The sequence below is a fragment of the Lotus japonicus genome, chromosome 2 (assembly GCF_012489685.1).
Source record: "Lotus japonicus ecotype B-129 chromosome 2, LjGifu_v1.2".
NCBI lineage: Eukaryota > Viridiplantae > Streptophyta > Magnoliopsida > Fabales > Fabaceae > Lotus > Lotus japonicus.
In genome coordinates this window covers 69,867,818-69,893,016 of record NC_080042.1, presented here as the reverse complement: position 1 = coordinate 69,893,016, position 25,199 = coordinate 69,867,818, and the positions used below count along the sequence as shown (strand labels likewise).

General features: G+C 38.1%; 3 protein-coding genes across 3 annotated transcripts; 1 reads left to right on the top strand and 2 right to left on the bottom strand.

Moving 5' to 3' along the window:
• Window positions 1–1,219: 1,219 nt before the first annotated feature.
• Window positions 1,220–5,404, bottom strand: LOC130739156 (2-hydroxyacyl-CoA lyase). The gene is made up of 3 exons (XM_057591393.1): window positions 4,413–5,404; window positions 3,122–3,940; window positions 1,220–1,838 (listed from the first exon to the last, which is right to left on the bottom strand). Exons 1-3 carry the CDS (start codon window positions 4,986–4,988, stop codon window positions 1,524–1,526), a joined length of 1,710 nt encoding a protein of 569 aa, XP_057447376.1. The 5' UTR covers window positions 4,989–5,404; the 3' UTR covers window positions 1,220–1,523.
• A 5,071-nt stretch (window positions 5,405–10,475) lies between these two features.
• LOC130739155 (mediator of RNA polymerase II transcription subunit 33B-like) lies at window positions 10,476–19,866 on the top strand. The gene is made up of 10 exons (XM_057591392.1): window positions 10,476–11,521; window positions 12,099–12,427; window positions 12,520–12,611; window positions 12,792–13,143; window positions 13,749–13,959; window positions 15,254–15,368; window positions 15,542–15,703; window positions 16,019–16,685; window positions 17,854–18,060; window positions 18,437–19,866. The coding sequence occupies exons 1-10, from the start codon at window positions 10,797–10,799 to the stop codon at window positions 19,555–19,557; spliced, it is 3,981 nt and encodes a 1,326-aa protein (XP_057447375.1). The 5' UTR covers window positions 10,476–10,796; the 3' UTR covers window positions 19,558–19,866.
• Window positions 19,867–21,789: 1,923 nt separating this feature from the next.
• Window positions 21,790–23,156, bottom strand: LOC130735599 (uncharacterized). The gene has a single exon (XM_057587532.1). It carries the CDS (start codon window positions 22,751–22,753, stop codon window positions 22,223–22,225), a length of 531 nt encoding a protein of 176 aa, XP_057443515.1. The 5' UTR covers window positions 22,754–23,156; the 3' UTR covers window positions 21,790–22,222.
• Window positions 23,157–25,199: the final 2,043 nt, after the last annotated feature.

The following is a 25,199-nucleotide window of genomic DNA, read 5'->3' as shown; positions in this document are numbered from 1 at the left end:
TAACTTCTTTACTAAGAAGAGATGGAGTACTATTAAACACTTTTTTTATTCAATGAGTAACTTCTTTATTTTATTTTTCATTCACACTTGAAGAATTCTCAACAATTAAAGCTTAGTACGCTGAACGAGTGAATTATTAGTCACATGAATATCGACAGTCGCTCATTTAAAATGAGTGAACTCACTTTAAAGGTAATGCAATTTATCTTAAGTGTGATTATCTAATCTTAACAATGTGAAGCTTTGGTTATGACTTTAAGACCAAAAGAAGGGATTTGTTTCATAACTAACCACTTTTGTTTTTTAATGATAGTCTTTTATAAATTTGTTTTGTATTGAATCAATGATCCTCGAGGCTTGCATAAAAAATGATCCTAAGGTTTATCCTAACTTCTAAGATCTTGAGATGGGAAGGGAAGACCGGAAGAGTAATAAAAAATGACATTTCGTTGGGTAAGATAAGAATCGGTCATGGACAGATGCGTGAACGTTACACCACGTGGTTCATAAACTATGTTCATTTCATAAAGTTTTCACATTCCCCCAGCATTTCAAATATCAAATTTTAGCAGGTAGCACGTCTAAGTCTAATTACATATTCAATATTTATTTATGGTAAACTTGATTATTAAATTTAATCAGTACAGAGTACGGTCTAATCACATTTTAAAAGTATTTTATATAGAATTTGAATCTACTATATCCTTAAATCATCGTTTTCTCAATATTAAATTTAATCTGTACAAAACACGTTATTTGTAAAATAATTAAAGTCAAATAAAAATATTAATTTAGAAATAAATGAAAGGTCATAACAAAATTATTTATTGTTTGGAATTTCATAAATTAAAGAATAAATATTATTTTAAGGATATAAAAAGCTTTTTTTTTTGTTAAGAGGAAGAGTAAATGAAAACACACTACATTAGAGACATTAGAAGGCAAATTTTCGGCAAGAACATTAGATAAAATCATTTTTTAATGTTAAAAAAGTGTATATTTAACTTCAAATTTTATTAGAATAATATTATGATACATTTTAAACTTTAAAGATAACATTACTTTGAAAAGTTTCTCTAATCATCTACTCACTCTAGTACGATACACCCTAATCATCTTCTCATTGAGATGTATACACCCTAAATAAAATGAGAGATGAGAAGAGTTCAAAGATAAGTGAAAGATGTAAGATATGACATGAATTGGAAAAGAGAAGTAGTGAGAAAAATGAAATAGATAGTCAAGATTGTTGAGGTGTTTAATGTAGTGTGTTTACAAGCAACAGTGCAGTTTATATACCTTATGGATATGGTCCATCATTTTTTTTTTTTTGATATACGGTGATAGCAATTGGGTTTGATCTTCATACAAACTATCCAAACCTCTCAACACTAACCCAGTTCCAGAAAACTCAAGCATTAATGACCACTGGAGAACAATTTTAGTGTTATTGAAAATCAAAAAGTAAAACACAGTTAAATAAAGTGGGGGAATGCAGTAGAGCGTTTGGCAATTAAGGTAAATCAATTCTTGTGTTGCAGCCTCCCACTCTCTGAACCGGCATAGGGATCAATGATAACGTTTATTACAGCTGGTTTCCTAGCAGAGAAGGATTCTGAAAGAGCAGACTTGAGTTCATCTGGTGTCCCAACAAGATAGCCTTTTCCACCAAAAGCTTCAATCAAAGCATGGTAACCTGCATTTGGGACAAAGGATGTAGGTGCCGGATCATCTTTGTGAGGTCCATTTATCTCTTCTGGGGTTCTGCGGTCGCCACCATATACACCACCATTGTTGAAAACAATCACCACCACAGGTAACTGGTACCGAACCAATGTCTGGATAAAGATAAAGCATCACAGGTCATGCTTGCATTCAAAAAATAATTGCAAGAGCTGTACCAAATAAAAGCAAAAGCATATGCCCCCATATGATCACATCGATCAATAGAATTTACATACAGTAATAACATTAATTTTATAAACTTGAGCACAAGTATTTTTCACAAAATTGAACTTCACAAGGTTCTTTAAACAACAAAATCCATTGGGGATTATAGTAGCAAAAAGCCTCAAGCAAAGACTATTTTTGAAACTTGAAGATATTTGTTTTCCCAGTTTCAGGCAGAACAAGAGATATAAAACTTCTGAAGTCTTGGGGAAAAGGTAAGACCCAGAATGGCAGGGCAAAACTCCATAATAACAACGACCTAGAACAGTAGAAACTTGTTTAGAAGTTTTCATAAGAAGGCAAAATCTAACTATTCATATCTGCATCTTATGTTGCTCAGCCATTTGCATTTTAACTTATCAGCTACATAGAAAATGGGGATTAAGAAGATACTACTGTTCAACAAAATACGTGCTGAACCACTTTTTCCAATTTCAAGGACAATTAAGGCATTTTTACTTGCCACGAGTAACAAATTTCTTTCACTATCAGGAACGCCAGCCCAAAATTTATTCCAACAAAAACCCTCACAAGACAACATAGAGGAATGTCTAAGCCTAATGGAGATTAAAATAATGGTCATGCAACTTTGTATGACATTTTAGGTCATAAAATGAAGAATATATAGTTGATACTGATAGAGATGCCCCTGCTCCCCCACAACAGGGATCAAGCTACAGCTACTACCAGAAGAGTGAGATAAAAAAAACATAAAGGGGGACAAAAAGAAGAAAAAGAGATTGAATGCTACATCATAACATAACAGAATATAGGACTACTAGAAATGTGCAAAGAGAGCCCAAAAAATTCCACCCCAAAAAAATAACAAAAACATTGAAAGGAAGATCCCAGTTCCAAATATAAGGAAGTCAACTTCCCTGCTACACTCTCAGATTGACCAATTTTATGGATAGAAGGAAAATTATATTACTAAAACAGGTGATGGGCATCCACTAAGGATACATTCATACATCCTCCTATGTTTGAATGGCATCAGCTCTTAAGAGTCTAGAGAATTGTGGGACTAGAGACAGGAACAGAATCAGTTTGAATAGGACAATAAATGGAAAATAAATCAATGTCATGGCCACACACACACACACAAAGAGTGAGAGTTTAGATTAGAATGTTTAGAAGAAGAGCAGTAAAGTGGATAAGCATAGGCACGTACCTCGACTTCTATAGCACTGAATCCAAATCCAGAATCCCCCTCAACTGCAACTACAAGGCGACCTGGAGAAGCCACTGCTGCCGCAATGCAATAACCGAGACCAACACCCATTGTCCCCCATGTTCCTGCATCTAACCTCGTTCTGGGCTCTGTCTGAATCAACACAGATCGACCCACATCCATGGTGTTTGCACCTTCAGAAACTATGACAGGAGCAGGGCTTCCCAAACCTATAATTGCATCTCTTATTATTCTCATTGGAGTGAGGAAGTTAAAGGGTACAACATCCTTGGCTAGCTGGGTCTCCATCTTGATCACATTGTCCTTGGCCTTATTGGTTATAGCTTGCACCCAGGGATGAGTGCTCCCCAAGCAAAAGGGATCATCCTTAATCTCTTTATTGAGAATCTCCAGAACGTTTTTGGCATCTCCTACCAAACCCAAATGCGGTTTCCTGAGCTCAATTTCTTCGGGACTGACATCCACCAAGATAAACTTGACATCCTTAGACCACTTGGGAGGTTCCCCGAAATGCAGCAACCAATTGAGCCTGGCCCCAACTACGAGTGCAACATCACATTTCCCAATCGCAAGAGACCTGGCAGCAGAGGCAGCAAGCGGATGAGTATCCGGCAACAACCCTTTTCCCATGGGAGTAGGAAGAAACGGTATCCCAGTGGATTCCACCAATTTTCTCATAGCGCCTTCAGCCCTAGCATACGCAGCTCCTTTTCCAAACACAACCAACGGCCTCTCCGCATGCCTCAACAGCGAAACAGCTTCCTCAATCTTAGAATTCTCAACACCAGACCCATGAGCCTGAGATAACATTTGACAAACAAGTTAGCATATAACACACAATAACATTATCCAATTTGAATCAACTACTTCTCAGCAAAACCTTATACTAAAAGAAAACTCCAAATAATTTTGCAATAACTATGAGCATTTTAAATAACAGCTTCTACACCTTCAAACCCGGCTTGTTAATAGCGCGCTATAGCGTAGCGCTCTGGGGGTTCAACGCTACTCCATTATTCACCGCTATAGCGCCGCAATAGCCCTTGAAATAGCGTTTTTTGGGCTTGCCGCGACACTGCGCTATCTGCCATTAACAACCCTGCTTCAAACATTTTTAGAAACTCCCCCATCTAACTTCCTCATGAACACTTAAAATCAAAGCCCATTTCCTTAGTTTGCAACTAAATACTCATCTCAATTGAAAAATTCTTAAAAGCTAGAAATCAATCCAAACTGGTAATATATGCTAACAAAGCATACAGTTTACTACCTGAGTGTTTTGGCGCTCCTTCTCAGCCTCAACCAAGAGCCTCTCCGCTTCAGACTCCGACACCTTCTGGTGCAACACGTCGGTGGGAAGATCAAAGTAGCACCCACCGGGTCGACCCGACACAGCCCGATCAAGCACCCGCGCAACGCAGCCGGGGATTTGAGAGATATCAGTGGCCTTCACGGAGAGCTTAGAGAATGGCTTCACCGCTTCGATCTGGTCCAACTCCTGGAAGTCACCGCGGCCAGCATCAGCCTGATCGCAGGAGCCGGAGATCATGATAGCAGGCCAGGCGTTAGCCATGGCGTTGGAGAGGCCAGCGAGGCCGTGGACGCAGCCGGGACCGGAAACAGTGAGGTAGACGCCGGGGCGGGCGGTAAGGTAGCCGTAAGCGGAGGCGGCGTAGCCAGCGGACTGCTCGTTGTGGAAGGCGAGGAAGCGGATTCCGAGGGAGACGGCGCGGGTGGCGAGGGAGGTTACGGGGATTCCGACGACGCCGAACATGTGTTCGACGCCGAATCTGGCTAGGGATTTGGCGGCGAGGGTGTTGCCGTCGATTTGGGTAACTTCCCCCATTGAATTTGACTGAGAATGGAAAATTGATTGACGTAACAGTTTTAAGTAACACACACTGCTAAATCAAGTGTGGTTTTGAATGTTAATTTATACCCGGTGCTGTGTTTTTTGGAAATGACGAATTAGTCCTTAGAAGAGGCAAAATTGATATTTAGCTTCATCATTACAAATTGATCTTGATCTTCACGTGTCTTCATTCGGACTCAGAGTCGTCGCCTTCCCCAGTAGATTGAAGATCAGGTTGAAGAAGCTCGCCATCACCAACCCTCCTCACTTAAATTTGTTGAACAAGATTTACCTTTTGAATTTGTTGAGTATATGAGGATTATATGTTTGATTAACTACTTGAGTCCAGGTTATATTCATGTTTCTAGAATATTATCAAGGTTGATGGCATGAAAATCTACATAAGAGAGAAGGAGAGGCTTAAAAAAAGAGATGTCTAACATTCCTACTAGGGTATCTCTATCTTCTAATTTGTGGACAACTTATGGAATTCCATTGAGCTTTTAATTGTTTTTTATTATGGAGTTTGAGATGAATCAAAATTCAATGACAAGGCTGACATGGAACAGAGAAATAATCAGCTAACATATCTTTTTTTTTTTTAATTTAATGTTAGTGTGGAAGAGTCATTAATTGGATAATTGCACATTGTGACTTTTTGCTCATTGCACAAAGAAATTAGGAGCAATATTTTTGGCTTTTTGTTTATTGCATGTCCTCTATTGTTGCCGTGCTAGAATGAGGATTGAGTTGAGATTTTTAATTCAAATGTTAAAAGTAGACCAACTCAACCCAACCGAACTCACATTTTAAGAGTCAATAAAGATTATAACTAATCCTCCTTGTCAATCCATATAGTCACTCCTAAATATATAATCTAGATTTTGTCCAGTTCTACAAACACACACCTATTTCAGATTTTGATTTGGAGAAACGGAAACCTAAGTTGAGTTTCTATTATCATGCATTTCTCTATTGTGTGCGTGGAAATGCATTCTTTGTTCATGAAACTCTCTCTGATTGCACGTGAAGTTTTTAATGGGGGCAAACATGCTACTACTCGTATTGAAAATTTGAAATTGATCTTGAAGTAAAATACTTATGTTTGATAAACTTGCTCTCACGAATGTTATAAAAGTACAATGTGTTCGCACTCAAAAATTCGACAACGACGATTATTAGGATAGCCAAAATGACTCTCTAGCCGACGTGACAAACTAGACATTAGGAATTTAGTCGAAAGATTAGGACTAGCGATGGAGCGTTAGGGAAAAATGGTTAGGCAAAAGAAACTTGAACATGGACGAGATTTGAGGGGAGGTACAGGGAGCTCATACGCACGATTGATGATATTTCACGAGATTCTAGAAGGACCTCACGTTCTAAGAAGCACCAAGTGGTTCAACCCTTCAATTTAAGGAAAGCAGTTACTGCAAATGGACCAACCGACACAAAAAAGGCCAGCTTAAAGCAAACTTTCATGTTGACTAGGAGAAGCAAACCCCCAACACCCCACGATTTGTAAATGCTTGTAAACACCAAAAAACGTGGGTAGTGGCACGTGATTGTTAACTGTCGTATGTTAATTGAATTTGCTTCTATAAATAAAATAAGTGTCATTTGTGCAAACACACAACTCAACAATCTACAAATTTCCCTCATTTACTTACCTTCCAGCCTTTACTTTTCAGTCATTTAAGTTCATTTACAGTCTTTCAACTGTTACTTTTCAACTGTTTATTTCAGTCTTTATCTTTATCGCTTTAAGTCTTTTATCCATTTTAGTTGTTCACTTAGTTCATGTGTTACCTTAGTCACAACTTCTCAATAGCGTTCATTAAAATTTTATTGGGGTGTCTTAGGGACATACATTAAAGAGTCGAGTCTCTTTTCAAATAATTACTAGATTAGGAAATCGTTATGCTAGTTTCTCATAGACTCACACGGCTACGTTAAGAGAAATCTTAATCACTATTACAATGATATGCCATTTTTTTTTTTTGCCTAATCATTTTCGCTCTTTGTCTAGTACTGATGTTGTCTTTTCTTACTTTAAGCCTGCAAACCGTAAAGGAATGCACGATTTAAGACAATAGACCACCAGTAAGTATGTCTTTGATCCATATCTTATCACAAAAAAATGTCTTTGATCCATACGTAGTATTTGTCGCTCTGTCCCATGAATTTCTTTGTTTTTTTGGATTTGTTTCTTCTTTACTATTGCATGTGATCCTCGATAATATTATTGTTGGCCGAATGAAGTTGTATGTCATTTGGCTCACACCTCTGTAGGGTAGAACTCGGGATACCTTGAGCACAAGGTACAGTCAGGCGCATGCACTCTATCTTGACTGGAGTATGGATGAGAGGGTACACAACCTCTTAAGGCTAGTGTTAGGGTCGTGTATAGACATTTTGGAGCTTAAGGCGAAAATGTTAAAGGAGAATTTTTTTAACAAGAATATTTTTAAAGGGACTTGAATAAAATATTAAAGAAATATAAATAAACTAAATCGTAAAGTCTAAATTATATTTTTGAAAAAGATTATTGATGAACAAAAGTACAGAACAACCTGGAAACGTGCTGCAGTTACAAAGAGATAGTGAAATAAATCGTTCCACCAATCATTTTAGAAAATGATTTTTATTTATTTTGTTTTGGTCCACTATGTGTCTTTATTTCTAGTAGGATTTCTAATGAATCTTATATATCGATATATGAAAAATTAACCGTTCAATTTTGTTTGCAATTTCCAATATGACAAGTTACTAAATTTTTTTTTGTCGAAGGTTTCATATTTCATAAAAGAGAAAGGCGCACCCAAACCGTTATTCGCAGGCGGCGCAATCATATTCAGGGGCTCACCTTGGAGGATGGTAATTGATGTACTGATGGTGAGCGTTTGAAGGTGGAGGCTTCTAGATTTTATGCGAATCTTTTTGCTACTTGTGAGATTGTGGAGCCTTCTTGCATTTCTACTCCTCTCTTGCCTTCATTTCCAACGGTTGGTATGGAGGACCTTGTGAAGCCGATCACGAAGGAGGAAGTGTCAGTAGCTATCCATCAGATGGGGTCTTTCAAAGCTCCGGGGCCTGATGGAAGGGTTTGTTTGGAAGGGTCACAGCAATCATGGTATTCATTTGGATAATTGGGACACTGTGGCTCAACCAAGAAAATTGGGTGGTTTAGGATTACGGAAGGCTAGAGATCACAATACTGCCCTTCTTGGTAAAAATGTGTGGCAAGTTATTAATGGGGAGAGGAAACCCTGGGTTTCTTTGGTCCGAGAAAAATATGGTGTTCAAGGGAATTTTTTGTCTAGTACTGTCAAGGGTGGCTCTACGGTTTGGTAGGCAATTCAGAAAGCTAGAGATGTGATCATAGAGGGTTTTTCTTTCAAGCTAGGGAATGGTAGTTCTTCTTTCTGGTATGATGAGTGGCTTGGGAATTATAAGATCTGTGACTTGGTTCCAGCAGTAGATATCCATGATTTGCAACTTGGTGTGCGGGATGTTATTACTGGTGATGCTTGGAATTTGGACAACCTTTACACTAGTCTTCCAAGTGTTGTTTCTGAGGAAATTGTTAAGCGTGAGAGCTTGCTTAGTGCTGATGTGCCCGACTGCATGGTTTGGTCCTTTAAGTCGTCTGGCGTGTATTCTGCGTCCTCGGGGTATCACTGGTTGATCCATCAAAGACGGGTTCAGGCAGCGGATGAGCCTCTTCCTCCTCCTCCAAACGCCGCTGGTTGGCAATGGATTTGGCGTCTCAAGGGACCCTACAAAATCCTTTTCTTAATCTGGTTGGGCTGTCACAATGCGTTACCAGTGAATCATCTTCGTTTTTCCCGTCATATGGCAGCGTCGCCGGTGTGTTCTAGGTGCAACCTGTACCCTGAAACGGTTCTGCATTGTCTTCGTGATTGCTGGTTTGAGCGTAGGGTTTGGCTTCGTCTAGGGATTTCCCCAAGACATGACTCTTTCGGCGTGTTGGCTCCGTGTGACTGGTTCAAGCAAGTTCTTGGTGAGGCGGAGGCGACAGCGATAGCTGCTATTTGGGAGATTTGGACAGCGCGGAACATGGCGATGTTTGATCAAACTGTGTTGCCGGAGGACCGCCTCGTACAGAACATTCTTGAGTTCAAGCGGCAGATTCTCCATGCTTGGCCTGTGGGGCAACGTCCTTCTCAGCCGAGATTGGTGTCGTGGATAGCGCCTTGTGCTTTTGAGATTGTCGTTAACTGCGATGGTAGCTCGCTTGGGGTCCCGGTTCAATCTGGTTTCGGTGGCTGTCTTAGGGATGAGCGAGGTAGTTGGCTTGCTGGATTTATGGGTTATCGCGGGCAAGCATCGGTGTTGCATATGGAGCTGCTAGCCATGTTTCATGGTTTGGAGCTCGCTTGGAACTTGGGGCACCGTCGTGTGGTGTGTTTTTCTGACTCAATGCTGGCTATTTCTCTGGTGCGTGCTCCCTCCCCCTACGCAGCATCATGTGTTCGCTGTCCTCATTAGCAATATCTGTGGGTTGTTGAAGCGCGCTTGGGTGGCTCGAGTGGAGCATATCCTTCGTGAAGGGAACTCTTGTGCTGATTTTTGGCTAAGGCGGGTGCGTCACAAGACTTACAACTCCTCCATGTCCAGGATCCCCTCCCTGGCATGGAGGCTTTACTCCTGGCCGACTCCTTGGGTACCATGGTAGTTAGGCAATAGAGGGTTTTTTTTTTTTTTTTCTGTTTTGTTTTACTTCGGTTCTCTCTGTATTAAGCATCAAAAAAAGGCCAAAGCCCGCTATGTGTTTTTTTAACGCTTATGCTCATTGTTTGGCCGTTTGCGTCATTTATAACTATAAAAAAATTGGGCCTAATATTTTTTTTTTGGGGGCCTTAGTAGCATTTTTTGCCTAAAGGCCCCCACGGCCCTGGCTAATGTCGAAATAGAAACATATACTCCATTGTTTGTACTAAGGACTGGTTAGATTTAAGGGAGTCGTGCTTGTTAGTTTGACCAATTGGAAGGGCGATCATCCTCTTAAAGTCTGAATCCGAAATGTAAACAAGCTTGTGTTATTTTTATTAAAGGTTGGTCCAGACTTGTGGGATCAACATTTTGTAGACCACTAAAAAATTGACCTTGAAGTAAAATATTTTTATTTAACCACTTTTATTTTAAAGTAGGGGAATATAAATTTAATGAGAAAAAGTTACATTTAATGACCTCCAATTAAATTTACTTTATAGAATAAAAATAACTCTAATTTATAACAATTAGACATTTTTTTCTTTCTGAAATTAAGCATACGTATACCTTCAAATATTTTTTAAAAACTTATCCAGTATACGAAACATGTTCTTTATGTCACTAGTAAATAAATCATATTTTAATGGTTGGTTGTGTTATTTTCATTGGTTAGACAAGAAATTAGGTTTTAGTGGAGATTTATATCAAATCACATGAGATACTTCCATGCCTACAATTAGAAATGCCAGATCACATGCCAAAAAATTCAAAGTAGTAGTTTGTAAAGTGAAAGCAATGGCTGGACGGCGGAAAGATGACACACAGACACAGTACAGATACAAGAATCTAGAAGAAGAAGAAGAAGAAGAAGAAGAAGAATGATTCCTCTTCTTTCTTTCCCCTTTAACAAGCCTCCAAATCAGACTTTTGAAATTTTGAGTCAATTAGTCAAACCCATCACAAACACAAGAACAAGAAAAAACGCAACACAACACAACCACTAGAAACTTTTCACAAACCAGAAGAAGCAGAAGCAGAAGCAGAAGCAGAAGCAGAAGAAAAGATATGGTGTGGGACGGTGTACTGGACCTAACCAAGTGGGCGCAGGAAAACAAAACCGACCCTCTCCTCTGGTCAATCGAGGTCCGCTCTTGCCTCAACGCCGCCGCGGTTCCGTTACCGTCGGCGGAGCTCGCCCACCGCCTCGTCTCCCACATCTTCTGGGAGAATCACGTCCCACTCACATGGAAGTTTCTCGAGAAAGCAATGGAACTTCGCCTCGTCCCTCCGTTGCTCCTCCTCGCTCTCCTCTCCGCCAAGGTCCTCCCTCACCGCCACGCTCACCTCCACCCTTCCGCCTACGCTCTATACCTCCACCTCCTCAACCGCCACGCCTTCGCCCTCACACCACTCATCAGCTCCCCTGAGTATCCCACCGTCATGAGATCCGTTCACCACGCGCTTCGCTTCTCCCACCTCTATCCTTCTCAGCAACAACCGCTTCATCCCGGAGCTGTTCTTGTTCAGTTTCTGTTTACTGTTGTTTGGCAGTTGGTTGAAGCGTCGTTGGAGGATGAGGGATTGCTGGAACCTAGCTCCAGATTCTTCTTATTTGCTGACTCTGATTCCGCCGCCGCTGCCGTGGATTCTCGTGCGGCTAACTACTTTGCTGACCACAAGGATGGGAATGTTTTGCACCGGAAGAATACTGCCACTGCTATTGAGGTCATTGCACGCTTTCTTCACAACAAAGTCACTTCCAGGATCCTTTCTTTGGTTCATCGAAACATGTAACAATTTTTCAATTTTTTCTTGCTCAATTGTTGTCATTTACTAGCAAATTTACATTCTCAGTAGCACTAGTAACCGCCATTAACTAACATTTTTGTATGCTTGATGGAAGTTTTGAAAATGGTAGGGAATAGATGTAGTGTGGACTATAGTAGGACTGATAAAATTTCTGTGATATACATCAACAGGAGGGTGCCTACTGCCTAATGCCTATGATGATTAGTTGTTAGCACGGTTGTTAATGGCGGATAGCGTAGCGGTGAATGGTGGAGTAGCTGTGAACTCCCAGGGTGCTACGCTATAGTGTTATTGCGCTGCTATGGCGCGTTATTAACAAGCCTGGTTGTTAGCTGTTACTTCTTAGTTAATTAATGTTTCTATTAGTTAGTAAGGTAGCTCTTGTTTCCTGCAATTGGGAGTGAGCTCTGAGCCTACTACCTTATGTAATTGCATTCTGTAAATGATATCAATACAGGGTACATATATGATATAACCAAGAATATACAGAAGTATTTTGAATCTTACTTACTCTGATAAATTATATATGTTGTTGAGTGTTTATTTAATTATTTGTAGGCCGGCACATTGGGAACCTTTTGTTCACCAACTGCAGCGCCTTGTGGGGAACTCGTTAGTTTTGAGGAGCTTGAAACATATTACTCCTGAGTCTTTGTTGCCTTTGGATTCCAAGACCAATGGGCTGTTGTCTCCGGAATGGAAAGCTACGCCACCGAAGCTGGACCTTAGTGCTGTCATGGCTGCTAATGCTGGCTCTCGTGTTTCCTGCGCGCTTCAATCTCATCATGATAGTTGGTCTTCTCTTTGGCTTCCCATTGATCTACTCCTTGAGGATGCGATGGATAGTGATCATGTCGCGACAACTAGTGCTGTTGAAGTCCTTACTGGTATGCCTAAATTTCAATGTCATTAGTCATTAATCTTTCAAGACTTAAGTCTAATTGACATTGACAGAAATTTTCTTTTTGGCTTATTGTAGGGTTGGTGAAGGCTTTGCAAGCGGTTCATGGTACTGCATGGCACAATGCTTTTTTAGGTTTATGGATTGCAGCACTACGAATAGTTCAAAGGGTAAGAGCTGATTCAAGAAAATACAGTATGTTGTTTACATTCTAATTATTATTTTTTTGGTTTGGCAGAGTTACATTTAATTGATTTACTGGTTCTTAACATGTCCAATAAGATACACTGTAAATTTGTATGGGTTTGGATTCTATTTTAAGGCTTGCATTTTTCCCCCTGTTCTTTTAGGAGAGGGATCCAAGTGAGGGTCCTGTACCTCGCCTTGATACCTGCTTGTGTATGCTATTGTGCATTACAACCCTTGTAGTTGCTAATATCATCGAAGAAGAGGAAGGTGAACTGATTGAAGAAGCTGAGCGCAGCCCGACAAATCAAAGGAAGGACAAACAGGCTTTGGGAGAACGTCGTGGGGAATTGATTACCTGCTTACAGCTATTGGGTGATTATGAGGATTTACTCAAGCCACCTCAATCTGTTATTTGGGTAGCTAATCAGGCTGCTGCCAAGGCTACCCTGTTTGTATCAGGACATAATGGATACTTGGGATCTATGAACGTAAATGACTTGCCCATGAACTGCTGTAAGTTATTGTTATTAGTCATATGAATCTCTTAAAATGTTGGTTACAGAAGGAGGTCATGTCAATATTTGCATTTTGCATTCTTTTTCTCATAGGTTGTATGTTCAGACAGGGGAAGAATGAGCACTTAAAAGTTTACGGGACTAAAGTTTAAATAAATGGAGGGATTAAAGGATAATCAAATAAAATTTTGTCCAATCATTTCTTTATAAAATAAAACTATTAACTAAAATTGAAAGGAACTTCTTAACAAATGAAAATAATGACAATGCAGGTCTACTTCTGAGTGCAAACAGGCAAGATGGTCCCAAGTATATGTATGCTTTCATTAATTGTTCATTAATGTGTTTTTAGGGACATATGATCTGACCCTTAACTCTCTCTATCTTGGCCATCGTATTTTAGTCATCAATAGTTTATTGTTTTCAGTTTAGCTTGGTTCTATGGAATTAGTCATTTTTTTGTTGTCAATGATCTACTTTTGTATTTCCTTCTGTTTCAGATTAAGTGGTCTCATATAGATCTTTTCTTATTTGTCTTGGGGTTGTAATTATACCTCTTTGGTGTGAGAGTGACAGTTCATCAAATTTTATGTTTTCTTGCAGCTGGTAACTTATGGCATGTGATCATTGAGGCTTGCATTGCGAGACATTTGCTTGATACCTCAGCTTATTTCTGGCCTGGTTATGTTAGTGCACCTTGCAGTCAAATACCTCATAGTATTCCTAACCATTTGCCTAGCTGGTCATCATTGATGAAGGGGTCGCCACTTACTCCTCCATTGGTTAATGTCTTAGTTGCAACTCCTGCTTCCAGGTATTTTGCTGCCTCATATTATATCATTTGTTGCCTCATAATTAACCCGTGCTCTTTTGAAAGTTGCTCTTTCCAATGTGACAAAGCAAAAATGAAAACTCACCATATTATTTCGCAGTTTTTCTATCTCTCAATTTTTTTCCCTTTTCACCACAGGTCTTACCACTTGGTTGTGTTCTTGCCTTTTAAATTTTTATTGGTGCTTCTCTTTGGAGCTGCTACATGCTTTGAACTGATTGAATTGTATTATAAATACCATGGGCAGCCTTCAGTTATCGTAAAACATCCCAAACTTTTAGTACATATAAGCACCGCTTGGTTGCAGCCATTCACTATGCTGACCTTATGCTGACCTAGATTACTCTTGATGCATTGCTAGTGCGATAAATATAGACCTTCTATGAGTAACAGAGGATCATACATCTGTGTAGCCTTAATTGTGTAAGCTTAACAGTGTAACTAACTAACTAACTAACTAGCAGCTGTTATGTAGGTAGTTATGGAGAGTGAACGTTTAATAGGAGAAAGAGGGAATTTGGAAGTTTGTCTGATTGTATGTGGATCTTGAATAGGAGAGAACTGGTCTGTCGAATTCCAGTGTGTTTTGTGTAATATTGGTACAGAGTAGGATAGCATATTCAGCAATAAACTTCATTCCAATCTGTCTAATCTAGGGATGTCAAAAGTACCCACACCCACAGATACCCGCAGATAAAAAACACCCGTTATGGGTAAAATTATCCACACTCATGGTACTGTCTGTGTTTCTCTTTTCTTGAATGAATATTAAAAAAAAATTAAATCTTTGAATATATAATGATAGTTAAAAAAATTATTTGTGAAAAGTGGTATGTAGAACACTGAACACATAATATAGAATAATATTTGAAGTATTGTAGATATACCATATCTAATATTAAAGCGTGCTTAAGGAGTTCCTTTTCTTAATATAGTCTGGGCAGCTTAATACCTATTCTATGGGCTTTATCACTCATGTGAATCTAGGACACATGGGCTTACTTCATCTGGAAAAGAAAAGAGAAATTTGCTTGCTTCTGAGGCAAAGTAGAGATGAGTACATAGTTATTAAGTAGACTTGGGCACACAAATTATGCATGCACTCAAAGTGAAATTTGTGTTTCAAAGTGGTAGCTGTCTAATTGGCTGTAGTATTGCCTGCCTAATACCTGGGCTTCAGTTTCACATTTCTATTTCCTGAAGTCATCATATGCTTTATTTTATATATTTACTTGTGGTAAGGCAACTGAATTTAAGCTCGTGGATTTCATGGAAGCTTAGCAGAGATTGAGAAAGTTTTTGAATTTGCAATCAATGGCTCAGATGAAGAAAAGATATCTGCTGCTACCATTCTGTGTGGGGCATCTCTAGTACGTGGTTGGAATGTGCAGGTGATCCCTAAACCAATTTTATTTGGCTTTCTCATATTCAGAAAATTTTACTGCACTCTTTTAATTTACATAGCTCTTTATCTGGTTCATTTTGTTCCCTTCCCCTTATTTGTTTCCATGTCTTTTTTCTTTTCTTTTCGATTCATGATTATAATGATTATCTTTGTTCACAGGAACATGTCGTTTTTTTCATCATAAACTTTCTTTCACCTCCAATTCCTCCTAAATACTCTGGGACTGAAAGCCACTTGATTAGCTATGCTCCATTTTTGAATGTCCTTCTGGTTGGAATTTCACCGGTGGACAGTGTTCAGATTTTCTCCCTACATGGTGCGGTATGTTCAAATTTAGCTATCAATGTATTCTGACTCATACATGTACATGGCAAGTGATCTATGGTAAATTTTACTCAAATTAAGGGGAAACCAAAATCAACAGAACCAATGTTTTGAAGAACCCTTGGCCCCCAACACATAAATGAGGAAAGTGTGCATCCAGCATGCTCAATTCACTTTTAAGTACTTATTACCAATCAAATGAAAATAAATAAATAATTGTTTTGGGGAGGAAGGATGGGAGCTGTTTAGTGGATAACTATTGCTGCATTTAGTTTGTTTCTGATTTTTTGCAGTCGTTTTACAATATTTCAGGTTCCACTACTTGCAGCTGCACTAATGCCAATATGCGAGGCTTTTGGATCATGTGTGCCTAATGTGTCATGGACTGCTGCAACTGGTGAAAAATTATCTTGTCATGGAGTGTTTTCGAATGCATTTGTTCTCCTGCTGAGGTTATGGCGGTTTGATCATCCACCTACTGAGCATGTGATGGGGGCTGCAGCAACTCCAGCATTAGGATCACAGTTAGGTCCTGAGTTCCTTTTAGTGGTTCGGAATAGTTTGTTGGCATCCTTTGGGAAATCACCTAGAGATCGAATAAGCAGCAGAAGATATTCGAAAATGATAACTATTGCTACAGAGCCTGTATTTATGGATTCTTTTCCAAAATTAAACATTTGGTATCGGCAGCATCAAGAATGTATTGCGTCAACCCGATCAGCTCTTGCACCAGGAGGACCTATTCTTCAGATTGTTGATGCATTACTAAGTATGATGTGCAGGAAAATGAGTAGAAGTTCTCAATCATTGGCATCTGCAACTTCAGGAAGCAGCAGCTCATCCAGCTCTTCATTGGATGATATTTTAATGAAACTTAAAGTGCCTGCATGGGATATCCTTGAAGCAGCTCCTTTTGTTCTTGATGCTGCTCTTACAGCTTGTGCTCATGGAAGTCTCTACCCTCGTGAATTGGCTACAGGTTTGCCCAGTTTCGTCATGGATGCATTGATGCCTCTTTAATTTTCTTTTATCATATTATCGTTATTAAGAATTATTTCAAGATTATATTGAGACTTTCGTACTTTAAAACGTGAACAGCTGTTGAGTAAGATGTCCGATGAAAAGATGAAAGCAGATTGAACATTACATTTGATTGTTGGAATAACTTAGAAAGTTAAAACATTAAATATAATTTTTTTCTTTTTAAAAGAGAAATATTATAGAACCAAAATCTCATTGTGATTTGCAACTGCCTACTCATTGACTTGATGATCCGATCCCTCTTCATCTGTTAGTGAAATAAAGGACAAAGGGTACTGGACTGTAAACCATAGAGTGGAATTTAAAAGATGATGATTCTGATAATAAATATATTGATTCATAATTTTGAGGGCCAAAAATAACTGGAAGTGTTAAAGTGGTGCTTCCTTAGTGTCTGGTACATGAATTTACTAAGTTGCTATTTTCCCTCTTGGGCCATACAAGTGTTTGTAGCAGACCTGCATTGTTATCTTTTGAGGCATCTCTTTCTATTGATGTTGTATCTCTTTCACTCAAGTACGATGAGATGGAAAATAAATTTGAGGTCTGGCTATGTTTTGTGATTTGTAACTCAATTCCATGCTTCAGAGGTTGCTTAGGCTTTTGGATTGTGTTCTGCTGCGTGTGGATTCCAGCTTCCTCTTACTCAGCCTCACTGATTTCTTCCTGCTCCATGTAGGTGTAGATTCAAAATGTCAGGGAACTGTGGAACTCAGTTTCCACCGAAGATATGCATAGAACAATTTCATGGTTTATAACTATTTTTTAACCTCCCAGATCCCCTAAGATTTTAGGTTGTGGGGTATCGAGTGAACTTATAAGCTTCTTTTTTCTTTGGTTGAACTAGACATAACTTTGTTGTTCTATTAACTCCTGGCTATAACCAATGACCAGTGGTCGTAGACTGTTTTCTTTTGGAATCGGCTGTCTCTAATAAGCCCCTTCTGCTTCTTTAAGTTGGCATGGACTAACTTGTTTAATTAAATAAATGTTACTATAAAAATTGCAAGTTTGGGAAAGCAATGAATTGGGTTGCAGATGATTTATTCTTTAAGCACTTTTTAGGTTGTTTGCTTAGTAAGTCCTATTTTCTTGCTTTTTCTCAGGTCTCAAAGATCTTGCTGATTTTCTGCCAGCATCTTTGGCTACCATTGTAAGCTACTTCTCAGCTGAAGTAACGCGTGGTGTATGGAAACCAGCTTTTATGAATGGAACTGATTGGCCTAGCCCTGCGGCAAATTTGGCCATTGTCGAGCAACAAATAAAAAAAATTCTGGCAGCCACAGGTGTTGATGTCCCAAGTCTAGCAATAGGTTTGCCACTTTACTTTTTTTTTTTGGTCTGGTGGAAATATTAATTGCACAGGATAACTTGATACAATACAGCCCTCTTTGCAAGATCAAATTATCCTTCCCTTGATAATTCTTGCAACAATTATGTCTTTTTCATTATGTAGGCAAACTAATTTGTCTTGTTTTACACATTTATAATTATTTTCAACACTAGTTGGTGGGTGATGAATAAGTTCTCAATTAGGAACCCGATGTATGATTGACCTAAAAATGATATCCATTTACTTTCTTGAGTTTTTACTGTAATAATTTTTTTTCATTTTATATTTAGATGGACTTAAGGTTTATGAAATCAATCTGTTGACACTTGACACTATATTTTGATTGCTGCAAGCAGATGGGAACACTCCAGCTACACTTCCTCTGCCATTGGCTGCTTTTCTAAGTCTCACAATAACATATAAGCTGGACAAAACTTCTGAGCGCTTCCTTGTCTTGACTGGCCCATCTTTGATCAACCTTTCTGCTGGTTGTCCCTGGCCTTGCATGCCCATTGTAGCTTCTTTGTGGGCTCAGAAGGTGAAGCGTTGGAGTGACTTTTTCGTATTCTGTGCTTCTGGAAATGTCTTCAACCACAGAAGGGATGCGGTAGTTCAGCTCCTAAGAAGTTGCTTCACCTCCACCCTTGGGCTTGGTTCTGCCAGTATGTATAACAACGGTGGAATTGGCGCGCTCCTTGGTCATGGCTTCGGTTCTCACTTCAGTGGAGGGATCTCTCCAGTTGCTCCTGGGTTTCTCTACCTGCGAGTTTACAGGTCAATTAGAGATGTTATGTTCTTAACAGAAGAAATTGTATCTCTTCTAATGCTTTCAGTTAGAGATATAGCAAGTGGTGGGTTACCCAAGGGTGAAGTTCACAAACCCAAGAGGACGAAGCATGGAATGAGATATGGACAAGTTTCTCTTGCTGCGTCAATGACACGTGTCAAGCACGCTGCGCTTATTGGAGCTTCTTTTCTCTGGATATCTGGTGGTGCAAGTTTGGTTCAATCTTTGATAATAGAGACTTTACCTTCCTGGTTTTTATCAGCACAGGGATTGGAACAGGAAGTGGAAGAATCTGGAGTTATGGTTGCTATGCTTAGAGGCTATGCACTGGCATGTTTTGCTGTACTTAGTGGGACATTTGCTTGGGGTATCGACTCTTTGTCAACTGCATCGAAACGACGACCAAAGATTCTTGCAATTCATTTAGACTTTCTTGCAAATGCCCTGGATGGGAAGGTGTCACTTCGCTGTGATTGTGCAACTTGGCGTGCCTACGTGTCCGGAATTATAAGCTTGATGGTGAGTTGCACGCCACTGTGGATCCAGGAACTTGATGTGGGTTTGTTGAAGAGAGTGAGCATGGGATTAAGACAGTTGAACGAAGAAGACTTGGCTCTGCGCTTATTAGAAATTAGGGGGGCAAGCGTCATGGGCGAGGTGGCTGAAATGATAATTCAAAGTGAACTTTAACCCTCCAGAACTTGGTTGCATTGAGCTGACTAATTAGTGCATGTTTGGAATTCACGTAGTCCTCAACATCATGTTAACACAATAGCAACACTACGGAGCTTCTCTGCTAACGTGTTTTGGAGTGTGTGTCCAACACACATCCAAACATGCTGTTATAGTTAGGGATGTTGATATTCTTTAGACTACCATTTCTGTACATAGCAAACTAGCAATGTAAATTCATAAGGTTATATCATCCCTTATATTTTGAGCAGTTACATTTAACTAAATGGATAAACTTGAGTTATGATAAGCATTACAGTATATTTATTCTCGCCAGTGTCCTTTAGAGCCACAGATTTTGTCATTGGTCATGTGAGGAAATAATGAGGGGAACATATTTGTTGCTCGCAAACATCTCATGTGAATTGACTACTCAGCACTTGATTGTATATTCTAAGAGCATCTTCAATGCTAGTTCTTATTTTTTACTCCATCCGATTCTATTTATAAGCAACAAAAAAAAAAATTCACATAGTTTAAGAAATGTAGTTAAACTAGATAAACTGCATTAAATATGTCTTGAATCAAAATAAATTTTCAAAATTACCCTTTGTTATTAGTGTTAGAAAGTGAGAAAGAGAGAGAATAATTAATGAGACACATTTTACAAGTTAGAATGAATAAGAGCATCATTGAAAAAAAATAATTAATATAGCTCAAACTTTCATTTGGTTCTTATAAAAAGGACCAAGATTTTTCTTCTCTTTCATGCTTATAAATAGGACCGAAAGTATTAGTTCTTAGCACTATTCATGTGGTCCGTATTTCCACATGTGCTTAAGCAACTCTCAAGCAATTTTGCTCCAACCATGAGTTCTTAGTTCTTTACACTATTCATTTGGTCTCACTAACTATATTATTTATATTTTTTAATTTCATAAAGTAAAAAACAAAACTCATAAAGTAATAAAGTAATTTGAATGAGAGAGAAATAATTAATATTTTAAGCTAAAAACTCAAAAAGTAAAACTTCTTATATAAGAACTGAATTCTTATTTTTAAGAACTAAGAGCTTCATGTCAGCACCTTCAATGGTAAAGTTCTTAGTTCTTAATTCTTAACTCAAAAATAAGAACTAAGAATCTTGCATTGGAGATGCTCTAAAATGTTTTCTTTTGGCTGTCTTTTATTTTCATTAAAACTAGTATTCTTTTTTTGTTTGTTTTTAATTCCGATCTCATTCTAATGTTATATAAAAATATTGTAGCATTTGAAAGAGCTTTTTTGCCAAATATTTAAGAGGTATTTAATAAAACCTGTAAAAAGCTTATAATTTATCTATAAGCTTCCGAGCAAAACCAACACCCTTGGCAAATGATGGGGATTGGTGCAAGATCATTAGAGAGAAAAAAGTGATAGATGTTATATGATGTGATTGGTATAGAAAAAAAATGAGTATCTCAATATGTAATATATATGCACTCTTTGTTGGTACAGATGATAAGCATTATAGGCACCATATGGACATTTTGTCTTAGCATATATGGCCCTTCTCTGCAAATGACTCCAAATGCCATTGGCACATGATGTATATAGAATGGTGATAAGAAAATGAAGAAAAATAAGATTGATTCTTCTACATTGCTTTCCAATTTGCCTAACAACTTCGTATAAGTTTGTTTTTGGATTGATGCAAATGTGTGACATTTGTGCACAAAACTTTATTGCAATATACTTGTCTAGTAATACGCACATTAGACTCTTATAAGGATGAGAGTACATGTTCGAATCTCGAGAAAGACATTTGTTGGAAGAACATACAACTATTTTTCAAATGAGTGGCGACATCTGTCAAAGATCAAAAGATTGTTGAATTCCTTTCTTACCTGACTCACTTCACAACAAAGAGAAGTAGTTTATTTGCTTACTTAGCTTGAAGATGCCAACTTCGTTGCGGTTATTCTCATTGTGTATTTAAGAGTTAAACAATTTATATGCTTTATTGGTGTTCAAAAACCTACTATAATCTAAATTATTTTCTATAAATTAAACTTGAGATTTTACTTTTTCCTTTCAATAGATAACTTGATATTCTCTTAATCTGACAAGAATTTCAATCTTATATGTTAAAAGATGAGGTTTTAATACATTCACACCCACCACCTATTATATCTCTCATTCCGCTCTCTTCAATTTCTTTCTTGGTGTGAGTTGATTTGAGGTGCAAATATATTTTTATTGTAAAAGATATACAACTAAAAACTGAATTTATTGGACACCAGCAGAAACCTACAATGAATTGAAGATTTAGCTAGGCAATGAAATCTAACACCTGATTCATAGAATTACCTATCAGCACTGCATGTTTTGAATTAGTTTAACAATACATACAATTCCAATCACTGAAAAAAGAATCCATAAAATGATGCAGGGCAACATGGAACATGACCCTTCATCACAAAAAAGGACCAAGAAAGCCACAAACTGGACTTAATTAGTCTACAGAGAACTCTTTGAGCCCCTCATTAAAGCAATCTAATCATCATAATATCCACACCCTTTCAATGTCTTCAAAGCTATAACTTCTTTGCCATATATAATTACCTCCACCCAATAGCAAAAGATGCATGCAGTTTCTTGAAAAAATCTTCTGCTAGCTCGAAAGAAATTCAGAGATAATCTTTCACATTGAACACAATGGTTCTTCTGCAATAGTCTCCAGCAATGGCTTCTTTGATCTGCAAAAGGACAACCTGTGAATGAATTCCTGGCTAGAGAACTCTTCAATGTCATCCAAGTTCAATTTGGGTGGTGATTCCATTGCCATATATGTCTCTTTCTCTTCCACAATATTAGAATTTGGAAATAGAATTCTCACTTTTGCACCAGAGACCCTTTTGGCTGCTGCATTTGCAGTGAGTAACAAAGCACCCATATCAGCTGCTGTGACCAAAGAGCTGAGCTTCTTCATTGGAAGCATCACATAAACATTTGCAAACTCGAGTTCTTCGTCGGCGTTGAGGGCGGAAAATCTCCTTCCAATTTGTAAGGATCTAGTGTTCACCACAAAGAAACTTGGCATCTCAAACATGAGCTCTGCTGCTTTGATGGGTTCTTCAAATTGCTGGATCTCTCCACTTGGGAAGATCACCTTTATGGCTCTTGAGTGCTTGCTTCCTGCTGTTGATAGAGTGCAAGAAATGTAGTTTCCCATGTTTAATTTCACACACAAAGAAAGGTTTTAAATTGCAGTTGCGACTGTGGAATTGCAGACAAATGCAGGTTGAAAATGTCGCAATTGCAGTTGCAGTGCCGTTGCAAGGACTTCAAAACCCGTTACGTTGAGGCTGCAATTGTGGTTGAACTCTAATGCACCAATACCTCTTATAGTAAATTGGCTGGAAGTTTGAGTCCCTTTAAGTCTTGAAATTGCCTCTTGACTTGAAGTGATTGAGATTCAATGTGATTTTGGGATGCTGAGGGCAAAGATTGAAAGCTATTTGCTGAAATGTTGTACCAAAAGGTTATGAAGCTTGTAAGACTTGATATCTTGATCCTGCAATAAGAGAGAGAACTAGAATTGGAGACAAGTGATTCTGAGGCTTGCAAGTTTCAACTTTCAATGTGTATATATACAACACATAGGGTGTGAAAAAGTCAAATAAGTAATTTCAGATTGGTAAATTCAACTGTGGGAAGTGTTGTTATAATTAAAGCATACGGTTGACATTTTAAATAGAGTACGCGCTTTGGATTGAAAAAACACCACCAGTCAAAAAAAAAAAACAATAAGATAGATTAATGGGAAGCTTCAATTTTTTTTAAGCACAACAATCATCCACGAACGAAATGAAACGAAAGACAATTATGTTTGAGTTAACGACATTTATATTGGATTGAATTTTCTGTCTCTATTTGTTATCTCATTCTCTATCTCATCAAATAAATTTAAAGATCAAGATTGTTGCATGAAAAAATAATTATTAAAAAACTTTAGCAATTAATGATGATAGGTTGTTTTATGTGCTGTAGAGGTAGAAAAGTTGCAGAGAATTCAAATCCAATCAAATTGTGTCATGACTCGTGTCATTTGGTAAGGTTATTATTTTCACATTCATGTCTACGTAGTGCAATTTGATTAGTAGGATAGGGAAAAAAATATCAAATGAAGAGAAAAGATCTTCATCGCATCGGCAAGATGATAGAGCTAGCTTTCGTAATAGAGTTGTTTTCATCCACATGACCCTTGATCCGAGATCTTGCTGAAGAGGAATAAGGCATCTACCACATTCTTTGCCATTTTCTAGTTTGCGATAAGCTATTTGTTTATATTTTTAATTTTTTATAGTCAAACAAGCAAGTTGTGATGATTTGCTAAACTATTATTGTGCCAATATACGCGTAGAACCCAAGTGCAATATTTTCTAAGTTGCTTCACATAGAAAGCTAGCTAGGTTGACACTTCCTATCATTATTATGCTCATATTCATAGCTTGGTGCTTTAATTACTTGAACAAGGATTCCTTTAATTTTAATTTCTTGAGTACCTTCAGCACAAAATAAGGAAGGAAACTTTAAAGAATGCATGTGATGATGTGAACTCACGGATCAAACACTAGTACTAATATTTATTTGCGGTGACGGTGTCGATAAGTTGTAGCATGCAGCTCATGATATTCAAGAGATGGTTAGTTGGTTCCACATTAATTCCAAACTTTCCTATACATTCCTTTCATGAATTTAAAATTATATCCACATCAAGAATATTAAAGAATTATACATATATGTATCATGATAGCAATGAATAGGTTATGGTTGTTTTTTAGTAATTATTTTAATGGTAAGAGTTCTTTTGTCATCTTTTATATAGCTGGTTTATTAGATGACACCTCATTCTTGAGGAACGCTTCTCTGGCAAATGGCATTGGCAGAGAGGATCCACTGATAATCATATGATTAGTTACATTATATGTTCCGTACCCATTGCCGTGATGCATCATTTTAGATTAATCATACTTGTCATAATTATGATTCAGATTAGCTAGATTCTTTTTCCAGGCATATGAGAATTCTTTGTTGAAGATGGGAATCGGGAAGTTTCATGTTGCCTTCGCAACGATCAATTGCATGTTGTAAGTTGGAAGTGGATGTGACAAATTTTTTAAGTAATGGCTTCCATGCCTTCTCTGTAGCAATATCATTAGAAAAATAACATTAATTACTTCTATGTGCCTTCTCTGAATTCAATATATTCTTTCTCATAAGGAATGGTTTTATCCTTGTTTTATGGAGAAGATGCTTCATTTAGCAAAAGAAAATCAATGCAAAATAATATGAACATCCTTTATCACTTAGCCATCAGATTATAAAATGAGGGGTTGGAGCATCACTACAAAGTGGATGAGTCGCTGACTTGAGTTGACACAATTGATTACGAGTTTTGAGTTTAACTCTCACCTCCTCATAGATTAAGGGTTCAAATGATTTGTGTTCAATAAAATCTCAGTTGGTGAGCAACCGTCTATTTAGGGAGATCCTCTGGCGCTCCAACCTAGGAGTCTCTATTTGCCTCTCCAGCATACCACTGATGTCATGCCCGATAATCTAGAGGTGTTTTCTCTTCGTTCTATCATCTTTGTAAAAACTTAAAATAAAATAAC

Excerpts from the sequence above, each read along its gene's own strand:
- LOC130739156 (XM_057591393.1), bottom strand. The coding sequence starts at position 4,988 with ATGGGGGAAGTTACCCAAATCGACGGCAACACCCTCGCCGCCAAATCC. Across the intron at positions 3,941-4,412 it reads AGGAGCGCCAAAACACTCAG|GCTCATGGGTCTGGTGTTGA; the intron begins GTAGTAAACTGT and ends ATGTTATCTCAG. Across the intron at positions 1,839-3,121 it reads TCAGTGCTATAGAAGTCGAG|ACATTGGTTCGGTACCAGTT; the intron begins GTACGTGCCTAT and ends ATCTTTATCCAG.
- LOC130739155 (XM_057591392.1), top strand. The coding sequence starts at position 10,797 with ATGGTGTGGGACGGTGTACTGGACCTAACCAAGTGGGCGCAGGAAAAC. Across the intron at positions 11,522-12,098 it reads TCTTTGGTTCATCGAAACAT|GCCGGCACATTGGGAACCTT; the intron begins GTAACAATTTTT and ends AATTATTTGTAG. Across the intron at positions 15,704-16,018 it reads TTTTCTCCCTACATGGTGCG|GTTCCACTACTTGCAGCTGC; the intron begins GTATGTTCAAAT and ends ACAATATTTCAG.
- LOC130735599 (XM_057587532.1), bottom strand. The coding sequence starts at position 22,753 with ATGGGAAACTACATTTCTTGCACTCTATCAACAGCAGGAAGCAAGCAC.